This window comes from Danio rerio, chromosome 6, assembly GCF_052040795.2.
Source record: "Danio rerio strain M-AB ecotype USA chromosome 6, GRCz13ab, whole genome shotgun sequence".
In the NCBI taxonomy this organism is placed as follows: domain Eukaryota; kingdom Metazoa; phylum Chordata; class Actinopteri; order Cypriniformes; family Danionidae; genus Danio; species Danio rerio.
In genome coordinates, this window is record NC_141026.1 from 54258200 (window position 1) to 54285000 (window position 26801).

The following is a 26801-nucleotide window of genomic DNA, read 5'->3' on the forward strand; positions in this document are numbered from 1 at the left end:
TAGTCAATGTATTTACTAACATTACTGAAGATGAATAATCTTGTAAAGCATTTATTAATCATAGTTTAGCATTAACAAATGCTTTATTAACATGCAAAGTTGTGCTTGTTTGCATTAGTTAATGCACTGTGAGTTAACATGAACTAAAGTAATTTAACCTAAATAACATTAACATGCATGAATAAACACCATAATAAATTGATTACTAATAGTTTTGTTTATTTTAGGTAATACATTATCTAACATTAACTAACAGACCATTGTTTTACAAGGTTGCCACATAATTAGCTTGTATAACATGTCAAATTAGGCGGCATAATGGCTCAGTGGTTAGCACTGTCACCTCACAGCAAGAAGGTCGCTGGTTTGAATCCCGGCTGGACCAGTTGACATTTCTGTGTGGAGTTTGCATGTTCTCCCCATGTTCCCGTGGGTTTCCTCTGGGTGCTCTGGTCTCACCCACAGCCCAAAGACATGCGCTATAGGTGAATTGAATGAACTAAATTATCCGTAGTGTATGAGTGTGTGTGTGTTTTTGTAACATATCAGGACACAAATCCGTATAATGACGTGGGTATGACACAGGTATTACAAAAAATATTGGTAACACTTTAGAATAATGCTCCATTAATCAATGTATTTACTAACATTCATGAAGATGAATAATCTTGTAAAGCATTTATTAATCATAGTTTAGCATTAACAAATGCTTTATTAAAATGCAAAGTTGTGCTTGTTTGCATAAGTTAATGCACTGTGAGTTAACATGAACTAAAGTAATTTAACTTAAATAACATTAACATGCGTGAATAAACACCATAACAAAATTGATTGCTAATAGTTTTGTTTATTTTAGTAAATACATTATCTAACATTAACTAATGGACCATTGTTTTACAGTGTTGCCACATAATTAGCTTGTATAACATGGCAAATTAGGCGGCATAATGGCTCAGTGGTTAGCACTGTCACCTCACAGCAAGAAGGTCGCTGGTTTGAATCCCGGCTGGACCAGTTGGCATTTCTGTGTGGAGTTTGCATGTTCTCCCCATGTTCCCGTGGGTTTCCTCTGGGTGCTCTGGTCTCACCCACAGCCCAAAGACATGCGCTATAGGTGAATTGAATGAACTAAATTATCCGTAGTGTGTGTGTACGTGTTTTTGTAACATATCAGGACACAAATCCGTATAATGACGTGGGTATGACACAGGTATTACAAAAGGAGGTGAAATATAAGGACATTGGTGATGTCCTCATTTTTCAAAAGGCTTATAAATCCTACAGAATGAGTTTAATCAGAGAGTAAAGCTGCACACAGTCTCCTGTAATGGTTGGGTTGAGGGGTTGGGTGGGTTGAGGGCAATACAATATATGGTTTGGACAGTATAAAATGAATGGAAACCTATGTAATGTCCCCACTTTTCACAAAAACAAACATGTGTGTGTTTGTGTGTGAGATAGTACTGGGTTGCGGCTGGAAGTGCATCCACTGCGTCAAACATATGCTGGAATAGTTATCGGTTCATTCCGCTGTGGTGACCCCTGATAAATAAGGGACAAAGCCAAATCATTTGATTTGTTTGCCTGTATGTCATGATTGTGTCAAATAGCTGATATCAGAGAACCATGACTGCAAATGTGTTGTCAAATTATTTCAGTACTTTAAAAAAAGATATCCGTGTTCATACTGTGTGATATTTACATTTAAGAAAATATTTTTAATAACAGCTCTGTTAAAGCTTTGTTTTGGTATCACATGCACAACAAAACAACTGTTTGCCAACTATTACAGCTCTTTACCTTTAGTTGCAACAGAAATATTCTCTATTTTTCAGCCAATGAAAGTGGTCGGCGTGAAGGCTCATACAGAAAACGATAAAGGTCAAATTCTGCTTGACGTTTACATCAGGTGAGGGCTGCATCTTTTTATTCATTTGTGACTGATACTTATGTGACTTGCAATTCATTTGTGATTTTCTCTATAATGCATGAATTGTCTTTTGGGAGTGTTTTAAATAGCACTGTATAGTCAGTATTGTGTTCATATTTCACAAGCTGACCAGAAACGACTTAATTATGCACAATGTAGCACAATGATTAAAAGGGACCTATTATGCAAAAATCCCTTTTATAAGCTGTTCAAACTCAGTTGTTTGGCAGCAGTGTGTGAATGTAAGCAGTCTCTAATGGTAAAAAATGATTCATTAGTCTGCAGAAATACTTTGACATTCTCCCTTTGCTCGTGTCATCAGAGGGGGGAAAGCCCCACCCATTAGTAACAATCTCTCCCTCATTAGCAAAAACAGCCCTGAGTTAGCAGCAGTCGTCTGCTTTTATGGGGCGTTCACACCGGAACGGATGATTTTTTACATGTTAGGTCAATGCAAAGACACAAATAGACTTTCTACTGTGCTATTCTTGCAGTGAGCATTTTATAATAATAAATAATAATCACTCGAGTTATAAAATCTAAACTTCAGAGGACATTCGCGCTGCGTTTACCAATCAGGAACTTGCTCTCGTAGGGGCATGATTATGTGCCTGTCGTTGGTGTCCCGAGGGGAAATCCTCTTGTTGACACTGGACAACAGCTCATCAAACTGGGCTCGGCTCAGTCGCAAGCCTTGCTGAAAGCCTCCATCATCCAGGTATAGTTTCTGGAGGAGTTGATGAACTCACAGAGCTGGGTGCACCTCTGAAATCATCTAGTGGACTTAAGTAATGGTGCTGAATGAATCTACACTGTTTTTCAGCCTTCCTAAAGCACATAAAGCACAGCTACTCTCTCAATAAAATCTATGTTAGCCATTTAACAATGAAACTGGACTCACTGGACAGACAGAAGCCCTCCCTGTGACACAAAACTGTGTGTAGTGTGAAGTGAATTTGACGTGCGACTCATTTGAGTTGAAAAATCTGAACTTTAGCGGACATTCGCGCCACGTTAACCAATCAGGAGCTTGCTCTTATATGGGTGTTATTATAACGTATTGCCTATTGTTGGTGTCTCGACACGAAACCCTCCTGCCTGACAGCGGACAACATCTCATCAACCTGGGCTCGGCTCGGCTTCCATCATCAAGGTATAGCTTCTGGGTGCACCTCTGAAAGGATCTAGTGGACTCAAGACACGTTGCTGAACGAATCTACGCTGTTTTTGAGTTTTCCTAAAGCACATAAAGCACAGCTACTCTCTCAATAAAACCCATGTTAGCCATTTAGCAACAAAACTATAGTCACCGGACACAGAATCCCCGCCCATGACAGGAATCCGTGTCTTATGAGGTTGACGTGCAAATGATTCGAATTTGATGAGCGAATGAAGTAAGGTGAGGCAGTGGCGCAGTAGGTACTGCTGTCGCTGGTTCGAACCTCGGCTCAGTTGGTGTTTCTGTGTGGAGTTTGCATGTTCTCCCTGTGTTCGCGTGGGTTTCCTTCGGGTGCTCCGGCTTTTCCCACAGTCCAAAGACATGCGGTACAGGTGAATTGGGTAGGCTAAATTGTCCAAAGTGTATGAGTGTGTGTGTGAATGTGTGTGTGGATATTTCCCAGAGATGGGTTGCGGCTGGAAGGGCATCCGCTGCATAAAAAACTTGCTGGATAAGTTGGCGGTTCATTCCGCTGTGGCGACCGCGGATTAATAAAGGGACTAAGCTGACAAGAAAATTAATGAATGAAGTGAGTAAACTCAATGTTCATGCATCTGTTTATGCGAAAAGAGCGTGATTTGTTCATGCAAGTCACGTCTAGTGTGAACACCCTATTAGAATTTTCACCTGCTGAAGAAAATGTCAGCTACTAAGAGGATTATAAACAGTGCTTAATTTTGAAATTAATGATAAATTCCTGGAACAAAACCAGGAAATAAAAGTTACAGTGACTGACGTCCACCAAACAGTTTTAGTTTTCCCAGAACATGACGTCATTAAACGGTTATAGAACAAAAAAAGAGCATCACATTTCTGAACGGTCTTTAATTATTTAGTGTCAACATCAACATTAATCGTATGAACAATCACTATTCAAAAGAATGAAATGACTCAGTCTAATGTTCAAGAAGGTCCCACAGTTACCACTTTTGTCATGTTTTCTGGCTGACTTGAGATCGCTTTGCTTCTGTCTCCTGCTATTCTGATCCATTCGTGCAGTTTCATTTTTTCAAGATCTCTTTGATCAGGCTTATTATCAGTTTACCGGTGGTTTTAAAAACTGAAAATATGCATGGCTGTCTCTTTGCCAATTTGAACATACAAATATTATTTAGGTTGGCCACTATGGACATCAGCAGACATCGACGTCGTTAGGAATAAATTACCGTAGAAGGCCAGTTTTCAAAATGATCTGCTGTTATATCTGATTTTTGTTAAACAGAAGACAGAAGCTCAGGTTTAGAACAAGTGAACGATGACAGAGGTTTCATTTTTAATTGATCTGTTTCTTTTAATATGTTTCATTAATTTGTGAAGAGTTAAAAACAGCCTAATGTTTCCTCTCCGCCAACTGTTCTCCAGTTCTGATCCATTCGTGCAGTTTCATTTTTTCAAGATCTCTTTGATCAGGCTTATTATCAGTTTACCGGTGGTTTTAAAAACTGAAAATATGCATGGCTGTCTCTTTGCCAATTTGAACATACAAATATTATTTAGGTTGGCCACTATGCCATTATTTTTTTTCACTGCTCACTGCACGCGAAACAACGATCACCAACCAATGAGAGTGATTGTAAACATAAGAGAGCCGATTGGCTGACAATATTGTTGAGGGCCAATACTTAAACGTGACTTTTGGTTTAACTTGCATAGACTACTTTCATGTGTGCGTGTGCAAGCACACACAAGCCACACCACACACCTTCACTTAATATTCACTTTCTCTCGCACTCACATACACATGTAGGTATTTACGATGCACAAGTTAATGCCAAATCTTTAAAATAAACACCAGAACGCAAAGCACAAATATCTGACATTTTTTGGTACAGTGTCCAGCAAGATCTGGCTCAAATTAAGCACTGATTATAAATGTTGGATGCACAACTGAACATCGTAATCTCTTTAGACTGCCTTCTTATGAGATGCTTCTTTTGACATATTCAGTCTTTCACAGAGATAACCTTTATCCTGTTTTGAATCTGCCATAAAGCTAAAGCATGGCTGTTTGTAGCTCCGCCCTCTTTTGAAATTTTTTATTTAAAGCGACAGTCACCAAATGGCACAACTTGAATCAAAGCCAAAAGTGGGCAGTTTCAAAGAGTCCTCAAACATTATTTATGTTTTATTTTGAGCTGAAATTTCACAGATACACTCTAGGGACATCAGAGACTTACACAAGACTTTACACACTTTACAAGACTCTACATCCTATAAAAAGGGACATAATAGGTCCCCTTCACGACCATTTAGGGCTGCTCGATTTTGGGAAAAATTATAATCACAATTATTTTGGGCATAATTGTAATCATGATTATTCCAAACGATTATTAGTTGTAGTCAAAATTATTGGCACTCCTGAGAATGTTTTTTTAAAATAAATATTTCCCAAATGCTTCTGACTGTCTGCGCGCCGCACACACATAAGCATGCGGTCTTTCGTGCTTATAAGAGCAACAAGTGAGGAGAACTGGAAAGGGGGCGGTAAATAATGGAATGGAATCTCGATTAATGGTTTTTCATAATCATTAGAAGCCAAAATCGAAATCGGATTTTCGATTTATTGCACAAGCCCTACGACCATTGCAGTTTTTAAAGAAATAGTTCAACTAAAATTGAGAATGCACTCACTGTTTACTTACCATCAAATGCTTGCAAACGAGTTTCTTTTTCCTGTTAAACACAAAGGAAGAAATCTCAAGAATGTTGGACATCAGCAGACATCGACGTCGTTAGGAATAAATTACCGTAGAAGGCCAGTTTTCAAAATGATCTGCTGTTATATCTGATTTTTGTTAAACAGAAGACAGAAGCTCAGGTTTAGAACAAGTGAACGATGACAGCGGTTTCATTTTTAATTGATCTGTTTCTTTAATATGTTTCATTAATTTGTGAAGAGTTAAAAACAGCCTAATGTTTCCTCTCCGCCAACTGTTCTCCAGTTATGTTGGGGATGTGGAGATAAACGTGGAGGTGAAGAGATACTTCTGCAAAGCTGGTGTGAAGGGAATACAGGTGAGAGTCTGCATTGCGGCAGCAGATCTGATATGCTGTTCCAGTGAGGAAATAAAATGTTCATCAGGAAATGTTTTATTACCCTTTTCTCAGCTTCATGGAATGATGCGTGTGATTTTGGAGCCGCTGATCGGCGACGTCCCAATCGTAGGAGCTGTGACCATGTTCTTCATCCAGAGACCTGTGAGTTTCTCTAAACGCAAGCTTCATGGTGAACAAAAATATTTTTAAATGGTTCTGTTAAATCAGGGGTGTCCAAACTGAGTCCTGAAGGGCCAGTGTCCTAGAGAGTTTATCTCCGACTTGCTTCAACACACCTGCCAGAAGGTTTCTGTTATATCTAGTAAGAGCTTGTTTAGCTGTTCAGGTGTGTTTGATTAGGGTTGGAGCTAAACTCTCCAAGACTCCAGCCCTCCAGACCCGAGTTTGGACATCCTTGTTTTAAATGGTGACATGGTGGCTTAGTAGTTATGCCTGTCACCTCACAGCAAAAAGTTGGCATTTCTGTGTGGAGTTTGCATGTTCCTCCCATGTTGGCATGGGTTTCCGCCTGGTGCTTCAGTTTCCCCCACATTCTAAATTGAATGAACTAAATTGGCCGTAGTGTATGGATGTGTGTGTGAATGTGAGAGTGTATGGGTATTTCCCAGTACTGGGTTGAGGCTGAAAGGTTATCCGCTGTGTAAAGCATATGCTGGTTCATTCCACTGTGACGACCTCTGAACTAGAGAGCCAAAGGAAAACGATTGAATGAATGGTTCTGTTATTCTTTTTTCTCCATAGTTCATACTTCTTCTGATGCCTCCATAGTTGTTGAGTTGACTGTAGATCCCTAGTTAGAGTGGAAGTGGATTTCCCAAACTGGGATTTATTCAAATAAATATAAGCAAATTTTTTAAATAAACATCATTTTAAAAAATGTAATCACTAACTAAATTGAATACTAAATACTAAAAGTTCAGAAATGTTTTCACCAAGTTTTCACCATGTCAAAATTGTAATTTTGAGAGAGACTTAAAAAATCATTTGTCATTGTGGTGTAAAAGTCACACACATTTCAAATAATGTAAAGATTTAAATGATTAGTTTACCCAAAAATGAAAATTCTGGCATTTTTTACTCTCCCTTTACTTGTGTCAAACCTTTATGATTTTTTCTGATGATCACTAAAAAAAGTAATTCTAAAAGATGTTGGAAACTTCCATTCCATTTTCCCTTTTATGGAATTCAGTGGTTTACAAGTTTCTAACATTTTCTTACATCTTCTTTTGTGTTCAACAAATTTCTAAAGGTTTGGAACCATTTGAGGGTGAATAAATAGGACGTAAACTTAAACTTTACACTTTTGTTTTGTTCTGCAAATACTAATAATATTTCTTCTATACACTCACCAGCCACTTTATTAGGTACACCTTAGTAGTACCGGGTTGGACCTCCTTTTGCCTTCAGAGCTGTTTTAATCCCTCATGGCATAGATTGAACAAGTTACTGGAAACATTCCCTAGAGATTTTGCTCCATATTGACATGATAGCATCACACAGTTGCTGCAGATTTGTCAGCTGCACATCCATGATGCCAATCTCTTGTTACACCACATCCCAAAAGCTGCTCTATTGGATTGATATCTAGTGACTGTGGAGGCCATTTGAATACAGTGAACTCATTGTCGTGTTCAAGAAACCAGTCTGAGATGATTCAAGCTTCATGACATGGTGTGTCATCCTGCTGGAAGTAGCCACAGTAATAGGTACACTGTGGTCATAAAGGGATGGACATGGTCAGCAACAATACTCAGGTAGGCTGTGGCATTGACACAATGCTCAAGTGGTACTAATGGGCCCAAAGTGTGCCAAGAAAATATCCCCCACACCATTACACCACCACCACCAGCCTGAACCATTGATACAAGGCTGGATGGATCTATGCTTTTATGTTGTTGATGCCAAATTCTGACCCTACCATCTGAATGTTGCAGCAGAAATCGAGACTCATCAGACCAGGCAATGTTTTTCCAATCTTCTGTTGTCTAATTTTTGTGAGCCTGTGCCAATTGCAGCCTCAGTTTTCTGTTCTTAGCTCACAGGAGTGGCACCCGGTGTGGTCTTCTGCTGCTGTAGCCCATCTGTCTCAAGGTTAGATATGTTGTGTGTTCAGAGATGCTTTTCTGCATACCTCTGTTGTAACAAGTGGTTATTTGAGTTACTGTTGCCTTTCTATCAGCTGAAACCAGTCTGGCCGTTCTCCTCTGGTCTCTGGCATCAACAATGCATTTGTGCCCACAGAACTGCCGCTCAATGAATAATTCCTCTTTTTCGGACCATTCCTTGTAAACTCTAAAAGATGTTTGTGCATGAAAATCCCAGTAGATCAGCAGTTTCTGAAATCAGTTTCAGATCAGCCCGTCTGGCACCAACAACCATGCCACGTTCAAAGTCACTTGAATCACCTTTCTTATCCATTCTGATGCTCAGTTTGAACTGCATTAGATTGTCTTGACCATGTCTACATGCCTAAACGTATTGAGTTGCTGCCATGTGATTAGCTGATTAGATATTTTCTTAAATGAGCTGTCGGACTGGTGTACCTAATAAAGTGGCCGGTGGCCCTGTGTATATTAAAATAAAAATGGCATTAATAAGAGTTGGTCAAAAATACAAAAAACAGACGTGTTCACTTTTAGATTAATCAATGGCACTTTTTTAACTTTAAAATTGTTAAAAGTCATCATTTGGTGGAATAGCCCTTACATATTCAGTAAGGTAAATTCATTTTTATTTTGAACGACTTCAAGGAATGTTACCAGATTGTTATTGAAGAACAAGTATGAACCATTTTACACAAATATACACCTGGTAAATCCAGAAAACTGAGCATTTTCACATGCTTATCACTGACTAGTATAACGTTAGTAGCCAAATCACAGTACTAGTTTTGTTAGAATTGTATTTTTTTATTATTTGTATCTTTATTTTTAGAAACTGACCATTAACTGGACCGGTCTGACCAACCTGCTGGACATTCCAGGACTCAAGTGAGTTTCAGTCATCAGAGATACACAAAAGCCGTATTATTCAGCTCAGTACACTCACTGTCCACTGAGCTTATTTGTAGTGTTTGTCTGTGTGGCTGAATCTGCTTTGTGCTTCTCCTCAGTGTGATGTCTGACACCATGATCATGGATGCGATTGCTTCATTCCTGGTGTTGCCCAATCGCCTGACAGTTCCTCTGGTGGCAGACCTGCCTGTGGCACAGCTGCGGTGCCCTTTGCCCAGGGTAACACACACACTCTCAGAGAGGCTTGTTTCTATATCCCAGTGAGGACTCACATAGACAGAATGATGTTTCTACTATAGAAACCATATATTCTGTCCCTCCACCCCTAAACCTAACTCTCACAGGAAACAATCAGCAATTTAAAATTTTCAAAATACTTAAAAGTTATTATTGGTATTTCTGACAACAGATATGGACTGCAAGACTTTTATGGTGACCTCTTATTTGATTTATGGAGTTGTCATTATTATTATTATGTAATGTGTTCTAACTGTATTGATCTTGCCATGAAAGAGCCATTAGCTGTGAATTTGCCAATAAATAAATAATCAGAAGAAAAAAAAACTTCCCATAGACGTGATAAATTTATTTTGCATAGTCTGTATATTTTGTCCTCCTATCCTAAACCTAATGCTCATAGAAAACAATCTGGAGTTTTACATTTTCGCAATACTTAATTCTGTATGGTTTACAAGCCATTTTCCTCATGGGGTTTAAATTCCTCAAATGGTTAAAATGTATTTGTATTGCTATTCTAGTGGGGACATTTGGTCCCTACTACATAATGAAAACAAGAAACGCACACACAGAGACCTTCATAGATGCCCATATACTTTACAATCTCCATACAATGACATAAACAGTGCTATGATACTCAGTGACATGCACACTATCTTTTTGTGTTTTGTATGCTTTAGAAAAGGCTTTAAGGTTTGTCAGTGCTTCATTTATCCGATTAGAAAGGTAGCAAAACATTGAAATTGTTTTGTAATGTAATCTACATTTGTAGATTACATTACAAGTAAGATACATTTTCAGCATCATCCGCCGTTAGTGTCACATACTCCTTCAGAAATCATTATAATATATTGATTTGGTTCCCAAGAATAATTTCTGATTATTATCAATGTTGAAAAAAGAGTCATGCTGCCACAATATTTGTTTAATCTTCATATTAATATAAGATTTCAAACAACAGGATTTACTCTTTATAAATATCTTTACTGTCACTTTTGATTAATTTAATGACTTTAAGTTTTCTTTCTTCTAAAAAAATTGTAAAATAAAAAACTTTCTGACCTTTCTTACACCATGATCATGGATGCGATTGCTTTATTGCTGATGTTGCCCAATCAGTGCCCAATCCTGGTGTTGCCCAATGCTATTGGTGTAGCCAATATCAGACGTTTCAGTTGTAATGTGTAGATACAAATTCAGATGTTTGCATGCACATTTATTCATTTGACAGACATAAGCTTAACCCTTGTGCACTGTTCATATTTACAGTCTTTTGATATGTTCGGGATGAAAACATTTACTTAATTAAACTGCTGTAAAAATGTTTTTAGCAAGAAGTGATGCCTCTTGGTAATTCTATGCTCTTTGTATACACACACACCCCATATAGCTCCTTTAAAAAATGCATTTGATAAAAAAAAAAAAAACCTGAAATGGCTCTTTGCTGAAAAAACCTGACCTCTGATCTTTGGGCCTGTTCCATCACAAATACCAAAAGTTTAACAATTTATAAAAAAATGAATCACTTTCTGGCCATCGTATGTTAGACATGGACATATGTATTGTGATCGTGATTTTCGAAAGCATCACACCGCTTAGTCAACGTTTTCTATTACCATTTGATGAGCGTCCCAATACAGTTTGATAGAGCGATTTGACCCGGAAGCTGCTTCGCGTGATGTCACACTTAACAAATGCATAAAGTCCAGAAGCTAAGCTTGTTTTTGCATAGGCCTTTCTAAAGGGTTAATGATGCCAAATGATTAACAATACGAATTTGACCTCCTCCCAAGAGGGAAAACCACCAGCAAATAAAAATGCACAATTATATGGTGTCATGGTTTTGTAATAAAAAAAATGTTGTTATAATGGAAGTGAACGGGGCAAAAACAGCCACCAACCTAGCTAAATAAGGGAGAAACAAATTAAAATTAATCAAAAACAATGCATTAAAGGCAATGATGTTTCACATGTTCAAAAATTTGATAAAAGGTTAAAAAACAGTTCACAATTACTTTTTATATTGAAAATGCGTCATTCCCCCCATCAAATCAGTAACTCAATTAAGGAATTTGGCAACTAAAAAGTTAAAATCCTAAAAAAATGATAACAGTACAATGGATGGAGGAAAGTTCTCCAAAGGTGGCTCAGTGGATTCAGAGACTTAAACAGGTCTATATAATGGAAAAAAATAACTGCATGTCTACAAAAGAAGACAGAAAAGTATTATGAGATATTTAGATATGTATATTTAGAGGTTGCTTAACCTATCATCACTGTAATTGGATGTAACTACAATGCAACACAATGTAACCTGATGTACAAATGTATCTACTGTAAAATAATAATGATTGCAATACCTTTTATTTTTTATTATTTTATTTTAATAGATTTTTTTAAATATTATAATTTAATTATTATTATTTTTATTTTATGTATACCCTCATGTAAAAAAAATATATATATTGAAAAATCTTTAAAAATAAGAATAAAAAGGTAAATTCTGTAATTTTCTAAGCAATTATATAGTTTTGTCAGGACTGAGGTTGATTAACAGATTTATGCAAAAAAATGTGAAGAAAAAAAAGAATATGATGCATTTTTACAGCAGTTTTGGTCAGTGGATGTTTTCATCCCGAACATAACAAAAGGGTAGTACATTTGCCCAGAGTGTCTTGTTGAGTTTTTATACATCAAAGCAGTTTCTCAAAATATGTGTCAAAATAAAATGTGTCAACAAAAATCATTCACAAAAAAAGTTGTGGCCAAATTAAGACTCAAAATCACCCAAGAGTGGATGAAAACATCCTCAACAGCACATAAGGGTTAAAGCAACACAACTTTTGCTTTGTTATAGCCGTGCTTGGTTTTTGTTCTACATTTAAAGTGCAAGAAGAAATAGTCCTCTTATTTTAAATGCAGAAGTAAACTAAGAGCATCTAAAGCATCACTTTACCAGTTAACATCAGATCTCTTCCCTTTTCTTGTTCAGGGAGTTGTGCGTATTCACCTGCTGGAGGCTGATAATCTAGCAGCGAAGGATAATTATGTAAAGGGTGTGATGGCCGGCATGTCTGACCCGTACGCCATTGTCCGAGTCGGACCACAAACCTTCAAATCCCATCACCTGGACAACACTCTCAGTCCCAAATGGGGTGAAGTGTATGAGGTGGGTGTTAAAATAATAATAAGACTTAAATTCAAGTGCCCCATTAGGCTATTTTAGACGTTCTCCTACAATGTTTACATCCATGCCAAGTCAAACAACATCAGCTCCTTTATTTTCTGAAATGGTTCAATGATCTGCTCTCTCTTAAGCATTTTTAATGCTTTATTACAAAATGTGCATAAAAATAGGTGAATGGAAATATAAATAGTGACAAACAGCTTAAGAGAACATCTGAAAAGCATAATAGGGGCACTTTAGGACTTATATTTGTGTTGATATATCAACATGTCTGTCTTTTGGTTCAAACCATTTCCGCCACATACTGTCTCTGTCTAGCCATGCAGTGTGTGTGTGTGTGTGTGGTGTGTTTTCAGTGTTTCATGCATGCATGTGTGTCTGTCAGGTTGTCGTTCATGAGGTGCCTGGTCAGGAGCTAGAGGTGGAAGTGTTTGATAAAGATCCCGATCATGATGATTTCCTGGGCAGGTATCACATCACTGCTTATCTTCCCACTTCATTCTGTCTGTCATTAATTATTATTAAGATTCAGTTTGATTATTATTATAAAGAGGTCATGTCTTTAGTTATTAACTTTTTTCCATAAAGTTAAAGGGATAGGTCACCCAAAAAAATGAAAATTCTGTCATCATGTACTCTCCCTTCCCTTGTTCCAGCCCTGTTTCATTCTTCTGTTAAACCCAAAAGAAGATATTATGAACAAAGCTGAAAACCGGGAACCATTGACTTCCATAGTATTTATTTTCCTACCATGGAAGTTAATGGTTACAGGTTTGCAGCTTTCTTCTAAATATCTTTTTTTTAGTGTGTTCAGCAGAAATAAGAAACTCATAAAATTTTACAACCACTTGAGGGTGAGTAAACAGTGAGTCAGTGTTCATTTTGGGGTGAACTACCCCTTTAAATTATACAGCTAGTAGAGGTTGCTTACTTTTACATTTCGATTGCTGAAAGATTCTGATTGGCTGCCGATGTTTTTGTTATTCATTAACTGGGAAGAATTGGTTTCAAGTACCCTCATGAAAAAATTCTACAGTAATTTATAGTAAGCACAATAGTGTTTTGAACCATAATATAGTAAAGCGCATTATACCGTATATATTATAATATATGGGGTGGCTCAGTGGTTAGTACTGTTGCCTCCCAGCAAGAAGGTCACTGGTTCAAGTCCCAGCTGGGCCAGTGGGCATTTCTGTGTGGAGTTTGCATGTTCTCCCTTTCTTGGCGTTGGTTTTCTCTGGCTGCTCCCGTTTCCCCCACAGTCTAAACACATGTGGTATAGGTGAATTGGGTTAGCTAAGTTGTCTGTAGTGTATGAGTGTGAATGAGAGTGTATGGGTGTTTCCCAGTACGGAGTTGCAGCTAGAAGTGCGTAGTTGGCGGTTCATTCCACTGTGGCGACCCCTAATCAATAAAGGGACTAAGCCAGGGGTGTCAAACTCAATTCCTGTAGGGCCGAAGCCCTACACAGTTTAGTTCCAACCCTGCTCCAACACACTTACCTGTAGGTTTCAAACAACCCTAAAGGACTCAATTAGTTTGATCAGGTGTGCTTAATTAGGGTTGGAACTAAACTGTGCAGAGCTGCGGCCCTTTTGAAACTGAGTTTGACACCTGTGGACTAAGCCGAATAGAAAATGAATAAATTAATGCAGTATACTAGTTTTTACTATAGTAAAACCTTGGGGAAGTAAAACCTTACTATGGGATGTATTGTAGTGTAATGTATCATTTTAAAAACAAAAAACTACAGTATTGTGTCATTTGTTCATATTACTATGGTAGTTGTATCAGCATAGCTACTATAAATTGCCATAACAGACTTATTCAAGTAATTTACTGTAGTATGGTTTCAAAATGCTATAGAAATAACTAATAAGTACTATAGTATTTTTAATGTCGGAGGTATGTTGTTCATATTGTGTCATTATTTTATAGTTGTGGTGTGAATACATTAGTTTTAAGCATTTTGTGCTTATCTTTATCGTCTTTGCATTGAGCAGCCTTTACATCAAGTGGTCACACTTTATTTTGATGGTCCGTTCGTTGCATTTAAGTTACATTGCATCTACATGCCAACTGATTCTCATTTGATTATAAGTAGACTGTTAGGTTTGTGGTTAGGGTTAGTGTAAGTTGGCATGTACTTGCAAGGTTTCTTATAGTCAGTTAAATGTCTGTTTAGCAGCAGTATTAGCAGATATTAAGCAGACAGTGTACCAATACTTAAATGTACCATCAGGATAAACTGTTACCCATCAAGCGTTTTTATTTCAAGCAATTCTGAAACCTGTGCCTTATTCTGTATGATCTTGTTAATACACATCTGTTTCATCTTCTGTACATCAGTTATAATGTCTTACCATAAAATGTAAACTGTCATTACTGTAAACTCATGATTTGAGTTTGTTACCGCCTGCTGATCTCCCGCTGTTCTTGGATTGACTCTCTTTATTTGACTTGTGTTCAGGACTAAATTAGACTTGGGGATTGTGAAGAAATCTAAAATAGTTGATGAGGTGAGAAACTTTATTCATATTACCGCACACTGTTTCCTGTGATTTTACATCATTTGGTTTGCAAGCGCATGAATATGTTATATCATATATTTAGTATTATATATTTATTTATACTTTTAATTTTAAAAACTAATTATTTATTTATTTTATTCATGAATATACAGTATTTATTTATATATAGTACTTTATAAAATTTATATATAATATAAACACATGAAATGTATGTCAATAAAGCAATTTGCAATATTGGTCTGTTATGAAAATCACCAACTTTTGTTTTCAGATTTTCTCCCTATAGTTGCATGTGTCTGTTATTTATTATCACTGTGTTATTATTGCATAATTGAAATACAATAGAAACATTAATTGCAAAAACTTTTAATAATAATATATTATACTTATACTTTATAATAACATATGAAAACAAATATGAGAAATGTAGAGAATAAGGTGGCTCAGTGGTTAGCACTGTTGCCTCACAGCAAAAAGGTCGCTGGTTCATACCCAGGCTGGGTCACTTGGCATCTCTGTGTCGAGTTTGCATGATTGCGTGTTGGCGTGGGTTTCCTCATGCTGGTCCGGTTTACCCCACAAGCAAACACATGCATTATAGGTCAGGAGTGTCCTGGAGGGCCGGTGTCCTGCATATTTTAGTTCCAACCCCAATTAAACACACACAAACCAGCTAATCAGGCTCTTTAGATATACTAGAAACTTCCAGGCAGGTGTGTTAAAGGAAAGTGGAGCTAAACTGTGCAGGACACCGGCCCTCCAGGACTGAGTTTGGACACCCCTGGTATAGGGAAATTGAATTAACTACATTGGTCGTAGTGTATGTGTGTGAATGAGAGTGTATGGGTGTTTCCCAGTGATGGGTTGCAGCTGAAAGGGCATCCGCTGTGTAAAACATATTTCGGATTAGTTGCCGGTTCTTTCCGCTGTGGGGACCGCAGATAAACAAGGGACTAAGCCAAAAGAAAATGAATAAAAGAATGAATGTAGGAAATTACTTAAAGAAAAAAGGAAAATAAGCTGAAAATGCATAAATAAAGTAGTTTTCTCAATGGTATATAACAAATACTAAAACAGTATTAACATTGTACCACCCTTATTTCATAATAAAATAATTCCAGTGAAATAAAAGAACGTTAGTGCATTTACTAATAATAAATATCTAATAAATAGTTTGATTATCAACGTGAAATAAAACACAAACGTTATTGTCAGAATCATTTATTTTGTAGTAGTAAGCTGCTCATTTATTGAGAACATTGTCGTTTTTTTAACATGCAGTTTGCACCATCAGTCTCACAGATTTGCTCTCATTAGTGATTAAGTGCTGTGTTTGCTGTCTTGTTCTCAGTGGTTCAACCTGAAGGACACTCAAACAGGACGAGTTCACCTCAAACTGGAGTGGCTGACGCTTGAAACTCACACAGAAAGACTGAAAGAGGTCCTGCAACACTACACACACACACACACACACACACACACACACAGAGGGCATTGTTGGGAATGGGTGTTGCTCTGTTCGCCAACCAGTGTGTTTGTCTGCTCCACCCTTCCAATCCCAGAAATCTTCTGGTGTTTTTTTTAAAGAAGCTTGCTTTGCACACTTGACAAACAGAGCGACCGCAAACTATATTTCTTACAGTCAGTTTGCTCCACCCCTCTTTGCCCTCATTTTTCTCTCTCTCTCTCTCTCTCTCTCTCTTCTTCAGGTTTTGAAGCGAAATGAAAGTGTGGTGAGTAAAGCTGCAGAGCCGCCCTCAGCTGCCATCTTGGCAGTGTATTTGGACAAGGCTGAGGCACTTCCTGTGAGTAATACTTCCACATCCTCTTCCTCACACACACACCAGATGCACGCAAACACACACACGCGACTGTGGTTTTAACACAGAAATGTCCCCTGAAGTATATTGTTACATCATTGAAATAAGATTATTATTAATATTATTATTTTTATGTTTTAAATGCGAGTAATCAAACAGGTTAAAGGTTAACGTATAAATAATTATATAAATATTGCTCTTATATTTGGCTTTATATAGAGGCAAAATATCATGCATTCATTTTTTTTCAGCTTAGTCGCTTTATTCATCAGGGGTCGCCACAGTGGAATGAACCGCCAACTTATTCAGCATATGTTTTATACAGCGGATGCCCTTCCAGCTACAACCCAGTACTATGAAACATCCATACACACTAATTCACACACATACACTACGGACAATTTAGTTTATTCAATTCACCTATACTTTCCCAGTGATGGCTGGAAGGATATCCCCTGCGTAAAACATGTCTAAAAATCAACATCTGAAAATCCTAAAAGCTTTTTTGTGAGGGTTAAGATTAGTAGATATAATATAAAATATCATAAATTCAGTAGAAACACAACAGTAGACAAAGGAAAGTCCCACCATGATAGAAAGAGAGAAAAAACAACCAATGTGCGTGTGCTTCTGGTTAGCCACAACCTGCCGTTTCCCTTTAGTGTTTGGCACAGACTGGCAGACGCTGCACTGCAACAGGGTGAAATGAGGACTGCAGTTTTGTCTAGAGATTGTATCAGATACGTCTGATCATATTCAGCTCATAACTTTGATAAAGCGCTTTGTGAAAGCACTCAGATGGATTCCCGCATCTAGAATATTTTACCAGAAGTATAAGAGCAGAGGGGTATGTTAAGAGCTTAAAAGAAGCACTTAAAACTCTCTAGACAAGAACACACTTGAATTAAATGAACGTCCCAGAGGCCTCAAGCGCACACTGCTGTGGTCTGAGGGATTTACAAGGAATGTTCAGGGATTATTATATAACATGAGATAATAATTTAAATGCAATTCTTGGTTTAATTGTCAGAACTGGGTTAAGGGCAGTGCACACAATGAAACAAATGTGTACAAAGAAATCTGGCATGGATTGGCTCTTTTTTGAAGTAGAAAAGATGCCTTACGACCAGTGTTGGCAACTTAGCAATTTTGTTGCTAGATTAAGCAACTTTTCATACAACACGGGCAACTTTTTTTTTTAAAAGCACCTAGCAACAAATATAGCAATTTTTAACATTCATTTGGCTGCTTTCAGCAATTTTTAAAAAGTGACACAAAAGAGCAGTGGCTGCAAGCTTCACTCAGAGTTGTTAGCTCAGATTGTTTTTCATAACTGTTAATTTACTGATATTTGTTAACATGTATAATTGTTGGTCATTTAGATAGCAATACATTCTGATAGTGCTATAATTGTGGTCACTTTCACAAATGTGTTAATTTCACAAGTTAAAAAGAGTAAGTACACAAGCTGTGATTGTTTAAAAGTATGCAACTGTTCGTTATCAGTGTAATACTTAAAAATAAAAGAAATTATCAAAAAACTTTTGTATTACTTTTACACAATGTCAACTCAATTTTGCATACAAATCTAAATGGACATATTTCAAATAATGTTTTTGCTGAGATGGCCGGTCAATTTGAGAAAACATTAATTATTTTGTATACTACATAAGGATGTAGTTTTGAGTTGCGATTACGCAATGACATCATCAAGCAAAGTAATATGTTAATAAGAACCTATTTATTGTGCATCTGGATGTAATGTTTTATCTATAAAATACTACAAGGTGCCTCAGAGAGTAGAGACATGACGGGCTTAAGCTTGTCAGATACTACGTGATGACATCACTGATATGCAAATTAGTGCATGGCGTCATCTGGCGACATTTAGCTACTTTTCATAGGAAATAGTTGGCAACACTGATTACGACATGTACTGCTTTTGGCAGGGTCATTCATCAAAGTTAGCGGTGTATAAAGTACTTGAAAGATATACTAAAGTAAAAACTTTTTACTTTAGTAAAAGTTATAGTCACTGTTTAGAATATTACTTGAGTAAAAGTTTGAAAGTATCTGATATTTATTGTACAAATAGTATTGTTTGCTATTTATTGTACGGAAGTAATGGAAGTTAAATACAAGGAAATTCTGCAAATAAACTAAAAGCCTAATGGTGCATTCACACCAGACGCGGATGAAGCGATAATGTCAATGCAAAGATAAGAATAGACATTTGGCAACATTTTTCACGTGAATGTGAAAAGGCGCAAATGCCACAATTGCTGGAGTTGGAAAATCTGACTTTTAGCTTTCATTCGCGCCTCATTAACCAATCAGGAGCTTGCTCTCGTATGGGCGAAAGCACTGCTGAAAGATTCCATCATCCAGGTATAGTTTCTGGATGACTTGATAGACTCAACGCTGGGTGAACCTCTGAAAGGATCTAGTGGACACGGCGCAGAATGAACTTAAGCTGTTTTTCAGTCTTCCTAAATCACATAAAGCACAGCTAATCTCTCCATAAAAACCATGTTAGCCATTCAGCTGTAAAACTAGAGTCACCGAGTAGACAAAGGCCCTGCCCATGTCGTAAATCTGCATCTATTGTGAAGTGAATTTCCTGTGCGAATTAAGCGAATTTTACGCTCGTATTGAGTGAGTAAACTCAAATTGTTCACGTGTCTATTTACGATTAATTTACGCAAGACGCGTCTGGTGTGAACATAAAAGCCGAAAAACCTGTTTTATACACTGAGCAGCATGTTTGTGTTCAGTTTTAACTCCGTTTCATGCATTTTGTTTTTTATTGTAATTAAAAAAGGCAAAATGGGTAGGTAAAATAATAATAATAATATAATAATTATAAAAATAATATAATAATGATAATAATAATAATAATAATAATAATAATTATTATTATTATTATAGTAATAACATTATAGTGATAATAACTATATAAATAATTATAAAAAATTATAATAGTATAATGATAATAATAATAATTATAATAATAAAATAATAATAATATAATGATAATAATAACAACAACACAACAATAATAATATAATATTAAAATGAACAATAATAATATAGTAATAATAATAATAAAAGAAAATTTTGCATTTAAAAAATTAGAATGTTATAAAAAAGAAATGTAAATAAGTAAAAGTTACTTTTATTTGACATATTATTAGTTGATCAAAGTATCCTGAAAATACAGTTCCACAAAAACAACTTATGAACTGCGGTGATATCATTTTTCTATAGTTACCGCAGTAAACAAAGCAGCAGTAAACAAAAAATATTATTAATGATAATAGATATAGCCTGATCAGCATATTAGAATGATTCGAAAGCAATTAGAAAACTGTTATTTAAATTGTATTGTAAATTGTATTTATATATCATATATTGGATAATGTATATCCAGCCATTACTGCAAAATAAAGCAGTTGTTTTAAAAATCAAAAGGCTTTATTTTGTGAAAACAACCGTTTGGATAGGTATTATCCCACTTATTACATGGATACTTGCAACAAAATTAAACTATTAGATGCAACACATTGATCTGAGCTGTAAAATTTTACTAGCTCCCTAATTATGCATAAAGCTTACAGAAAGAAATATGTCTGTAATGGCTAAGTGCAGCCCATACATGCATTTTTAATTAGTCACAAGAGGTTATAGTACAGTCTAGAAGCACAGTGATAGATGAGCATGTATAAAACAGGTATATTAACTAACGGCCAAGATACTAAAGAAATTACCAGGATGAGCCTGTTTTATATGTTTAACTGGTTGTTATCTGGGTATAACATACTTTGGAATGTAGTGATTGACCAATCAGAGTCAAGTATTCCAGAGATTGACCAATCAGAGTCAAGTACTCCAGAGAATCGTGTAATAAACATACAATATTTATCTAAATGACTCTTTTTGCTATATTTTTTCTGCAGAGACTTGTCAAGAAATCTAACCATATTATTGATAAAGTGTAAAAGTAACTGTCATGTTTATCCTTTCATTTTTGGGACCCATTTTCTCTGTTTTCAGATGAAGAAAGGCAATAAGGATCCCAATCCGATAGTTCAAATCTCAGTGCAAAATGCTACTCGTGACAGCCGGGTGAGACACACGTTTACCATCTGTGCCAACCAAACATTCCCATTTCACCTGTTTTTATATGTATACTATATGTCTACCATGATTTCCTCATAGATTTGCTGGAATACTGTAAATCCCCAGTGGGAGGACGCTTTTACTTTCTTCATCAGAGATCCAAACAATCAGGACATTAGTGTACAGGTATGCCCTTATTTTGTGTGTGTGAGTATGTGTTTGTGTTTTTCAGATATTACCAGTGGTGTAAAGTGACAAATTACAAATACTCAAGCTACTGTAATTACGTAGTTTTTCTCAGGGATTGTAATTTACTAAGTAGTTTTAGAAACGTGTACTTTTACTTACTACATTTTTAGTGCTGTATTGGTACTACTTTCCTTTAACCTGCAGTCACTACTTTATTCTTTCTTGTCTATGGGTATTAGAAAAATCAGTCCTGTGATTCCTGTCCAATCAAATCGCACACAGAAGGTAAATCACATCATAATGAACTACCTCAAGACATGGGCACTTTATAATTGCTGCAAACTGTTTGGAAGCATTAAAAGTGTCCAAGAAGATGTCCAAAATGTTAACAAGCAATGACCCAGAGACTGTTTAGACCAAGCGGCAACCTCCTGCTCTCCCTCGGGAGGCCAATACGGAAGTATCTGAAACTGCAATTAATCGAAAATTGGCTAGTCCTGGCTTCATAATAGAGCAAATTTCAATTGAGCCCACTGTTAGAATGGCCAACTTTACAGCAGAAAAAAAGCTGTTTACAGCCTGGTACAAAAAACAATTTTGGTTCATAAAGCTAATATTACCCTTCATGACAACTGTGAGGGGGGTGAATTTTATTTTTATAACTCATCAGTGTCCTTTATATTGGGTTATATTAAGTTTGCATAATTAAGGGCGTGGCCACTTGATTGACAGCTAGGTCTCACTGGTCGCTGTCACTTCACCTCAGCTGACTCCGGCAGATTAGCCGCTGATTTCGGCATATTCATCATACTTTTGTCTTGTTTTATGTGGCTTTACACAGTCAGTTGCCCTTTGGGATTATTTCCTACAATAGCCCCTTTCACACATGCAGACCTTTCCAGAAAATTACCGGCAATTTTCCGGAAAGGTTGTATATGTGAACAGGTCCTTTTTGAAAATACCGGTAAATTCGTTCTAGCTATTTTCCGGAAAGAGAAGTTGTAACATTACCGGTAATTTGCCGGAATGCTGCGCTGTGTGAATGCAGAAGGAAGATTACCGTAATAAGCGCGTGCACGTCTAGAACGTGCTGACGTGAGACGTCTGCTTTAGCCAATCACAACAGTCAGACGCATTTACGTCCGCGCGGTTTATGAGAATAAAAGCCTTTGAATATTTTTCCAGACACATTTAGCTGCTAGAAGTTAGTCAGGTCACGTTTATATGTTTATCTTAATGCCAACTGTGTAAATAATCATCGATGAGATGCTTATGATAAGCCGTTGTTTGTTTACCTTCAAGCTTTGCATGTGCCTGTGAAACAGCCTGTGTGCGCCTGCACACGCACATACAATGAACATCTCGACATGCGAAAGTGATCCTGCGAAAGTTGTTCACAATATTGATCATCCACATAGTTTGTAATTTAGTCAAATGTTTACAAATACAAGCGCAGCCGTTTAAAGCTCATTTGTGGTGAATGATGTCAGAATTTACCGGTATTTTGGAATGGATGTGTGAATGCTCTTTTCCGGAAAATTTCTGTAACTTCCTCGCCTGTGTGAACAGCGCTTTTTTAAATATACCGGTAAAGTCGTTCCAGAAATTTTCCAGATATTTACCGGTATCACTGTGTGAAAGGGGCTATAAATCAGATGATATGAGATGCTGTCTGCACTTAATTGTGCTCACAAACCATTCACGTGGCCTCTGTTTCCCATGTTAGTAAAGTTATATACTTGTAAACCATCTCTATACATGTATTTGTTTTATTTAAGATCATGTATCATTTATAACGTTGTTTAGAGCTGTAATGCACTCCAGAATCTGACAGATTGATGAGATGTGGACTGTAGAATGGTCATCTGAAGTGTTATCATACAGTGTTATGCTAGATGTCATCAATAGTCTTGCATTTACTAACACAGACTATATCTGAAGTGTTTGGAAGTCATTTGCGTTTTCCTCCTATTGAAAAACATCATAAGAACAATACTTAGTGGCTCAATGTATTACAGCAGTGTTTTTAAAAGTCTAAACACTTTATTGATACAGTGTACAGCCAAGCACATGTGGTCAGAATACAAACGAGTCGCAGGTGATAAAGTATTAAGCGTTTTCCCAAAGTAAAGTGTGTCTGAACTAGGTCCAAGCAAAATGCCAGCAGGTGTCTGTAGCTCCGCTCACTCTCCGCCTCTTTGCCCTTGTTTGGTATTCCACCGTGAGTGTGATGACGCATGAACAAAATGGCGACGGTTGGCCACGCCTACTTGTGGCTTTTTTTGGGCTGTTCAGAAACCTATGGGTGACGTCACGGATACTACGTCCAAATATTTTACAGTCTATTGTTAAGACGCATGTCTCTGATGAGAAGATGACTGATGTTTATTGAATGATGACCAATCTGGCTTTAAACAACCAGCAGGCACAAGACGTTAACACAACATTAGATTGACGTTGTACCTCAACATCATGGGGGGATTGCTTTTTGTTTGGAAATTAAAATTGTATTGACGTCAGAACTCAATGTCAGGCCAACATTAATGTCCAGCATCCAACCTAAAATCAACCAAATATTAATGTCTAATGATGTTGCAGCTTGACGATGTGTGGACGTTACCACTATGACATCTATCGGATGTTGGATTTTGGTTGCCATAACTGAGGAATAAATGTCAGTATTTGACGTCAATGATGCTGGTTTAAGATGGCTCGAAGTTGGATTTTGGTCACTGTCCATCACAAACTATAACCAACCAAATATCAACGTCATTTGACGTCGTTATTGGACATCATAATAACGTTGTATTTAGATGCTGGCTAGACATTGAATTTTGGTCACCTGACATAACAACCTAAATGTAACCTTAATGTTAATGTCTTATGATGTTGTGTGCCTGCTGGGCAATAACTAAATGCACTACAGAATGTTACGTTTACACACATCCACAAATGACATGTAAAGGCATCAGCTTTTCACAGCGTAATACTCACTACTCTTGAGTACTTTTGAAAGATCTACTTTTTACTCATGTTGTAATATTTACAACAGATACTTTTACTCTACCTGCACTACATTTTTAGGCAAGTAATGGTACTAAAGTGCGACGCAGTGGCGCAGTGGGTAGCACGTCGGCCTCACAGTAAGAAGGTCGCTGGTTCGAGCCTCGGCTCAGTTGGCGTTTCTGTGTGGAGTTTGCATGTTCTCCCTGCGTTCACGTGGGTTTCCTCCGGGTGCTCCGGTTTCCCCCACAGTCCAAAGACATGCGGTACAGGTGAATTAGGTAGGCTAAATTGTCCGTAGTGTATGAGTGTGTGTGTGAATGTTTCCAAGAGATGGCTTGTGGCTGGAAGGGCATCCGCTGCGTAAAAACTTGCTGGATAAGTTGGTGGTTCATTTGGGTGCGTGTTTAAACACGTATATACACATAATTAATTATAATAACATCTAAAGATGTCGGTCTTGGCATTTTTTTTTTTCATTCATTCATTTATTAATTTTCTTTTTGGCTTAGTCCCTTTATTATTCTGGGGTCGCCACTTTGGAATGAACCGCCAACTTATCCAGCATATATTTTACGTAGCAGATGTCCTTACAGCTGCAACCCATCACTGGGAAACATCCATACACACTCATTCACACACATTACTGACAATTGCACTCACCCAATTCACCTGTACTGCATGTCTTTGGACTTGTGGGGGAAAACCGGAGCACCCGGAGGAAACCCCCGCGGACACTGGGAGAACATGCAAACTCCACACAGAAACGCCAACTGACCCAGGCGAGGCTCGAACCAGAGACCTTCTTGCTGTAAGGCAACAGCTCCACCTACTGCGCCACCGTGCAGCCCAAGTTTTTTTCAAACACAACTAGTTTTGTCCTAAATGAGCTTATAAAAGTTCATTCGAATGCCTTCATTATAACGTTAGATGTGTGCATTTTTAAAGTGACTCCTCTGTTATTTAATGTAATCAAAATCTAAATAAGTGAGAGATTCATTTGCTGCACAGAATCTGAAAGTTATACAGTGCAGAAAAGATGAATGAGACTTGAAAACTTGATTCTATTTCTTTATGACAGCTATTCATTTTAATAAGCTGAACTGTTTGCTCATTTATTTTCTAATAAATACTATTTATTTTTCTTTTGTCAATAATAATAATAAAACATATTACTGACCGTTTATTTACAATGAAACAGCTCCAGATGAACATATTTAGTAATTTGGGGATTTTTTTTCCAGGGGTTGGGGGATATTATGGTGGGCATATCTCTTTTTTTCACATCCAAATGTTGACAAAGGACAGCATCCAGAATCTCTCTCCATGGGGTGCACAGCTTGTGATTTTCTGCCTATGGGAAACTTCCGATGAAAGGTTCAATGTGACTTTTAAATTGAAGTGACTTTCAATTTTATAAGGTTTATTTTACAGCATTAATGTTGTAATGGATTTAACACATTCTGTTAAATAGATTTAAGCATTCATTTAGTTGTTCAAGCCTAAAACGAGATGAAAGACCAAAATCAATGCTAAAAGTATGGAAATAAAAAGCTTGTTGAATAGCACAAGCTGAAAAAATTAATACACTGAATTAACAACTGTTTGCATTTTAATGACTTGATTTGTCAGGGTTTGTATTTTTAGGGTATGAAATTTACATAGCTGTTTATTTAAGTTTAGAATATTTCAAACACGTTTTTAAACTTAAAAATTCAATAATTCATATTCAGTTTTCAGATTTCATGTATAAAATTCAAAAGGCAGTTTTCAGTTCATTTTATTTCAGTTCAAAAATTCGCTTCCATAAATTCAGTCATTTAAATTTGGCTGTTTAAATTTGACATTGCATCCGTGAGATGCAGGAAATGTCCTAATTTTACACATAAATATTTTATTACTTATAATGTCCAAGACATCTATGTAAATAATAAATGCTACTTTTGTGCTATATTAGCTTTTTCCTCACCTATGTACTGGTTTAAAAACCTTAAATTGGTCCTCCTGCTAGTAAAAAAAACAGCTGGAGATTGCCAATCTGCAATCTCTTGCTTTTTCTGCAGTTCCCGGAAGTAATTTCAAATTTTAAGAGCCGAATTTGAATGACTGAATTTATGGAAGTGAATTTTTTAACTGAAATAAAATGAACTGAAAATTTCCTTTTGAATATTATACTTCATATTTTTATCTGTGTTGAATATTTTGTTAGTGAAATCTAGAAATTTAATATGAATTATTGAATTTTTAAGTATAAAAACAAGTTTGAAATATTTTAGTTGAAATAACGTTACTGACAGCTTAAATAAACCGCTGTGGTAAATTTCAGGCTCTAAAAATACAAACCCTGACAATTCAAGACATTAAAATGCAAGCAGTTGTTAATTCAGTGTATTACTTTTTTCAGTCCGTGCTATTCGAAAAGCTTTATATTTCAATACTTTTGGCATTGATTTTGGTCCATACAGCAGGCTCCTGAATATAATAGAGTAAAAGAA

General features: G+C 36.7%; 1 protein-coding gene across 3 annotated transcripts in view; it reads left to right on the forward strand.

Moving 5' to 3' along the window:
• esyt1b (extended synaptotagmin-like protein 1b) overlaps positions 1-26801 on the forward strand; it is a 72430-nt gene that overhangs the window by 9999 nt on the left and 35630 nt on the right. For 2 of the 3 annotated variants that reach the window (XM_087258014.1, XM_087258015.1), the window contains exons 4-15: positions 1836-1909; positions 6092-6164; positions 6258-6347; positions 9141-9196; positions 9319-9439; positions 12450-12626; positions 13030-13112; positions 15115-15163; positions 16527-16616; positions 16885-16980; positions 21049-21120; positions 21214-21300. In XM_087258014.1, the coding sequence (XP_087114140.1) occupies positions 1836-1909; positions 6092-6164; positions 6258-6347; positions 9141-9196; positions 9319-9439; positions 12450-12626; positions 13030-13112; positions 15115-15163; positions 16527-16616; positions 16885-16980; positions 21049-21120; positions 21214-21300 (1068 nt within the window). Of the gene's footprint in view, positions 1-1835; positions 1910-6091; positions 6165-6257; positions 6348-9140; positions 9197-9318; positions 9440-12449; positions 12627-13029; positions 13113-15114; positions 15164-16526; positions 16617-16884; positions 16981-21048; positions 21121-21213; positions 21301-24002 lie in introns of those variants that run through there. The other variant, XM_087258016.1, reaches the window with a different exon arrangement.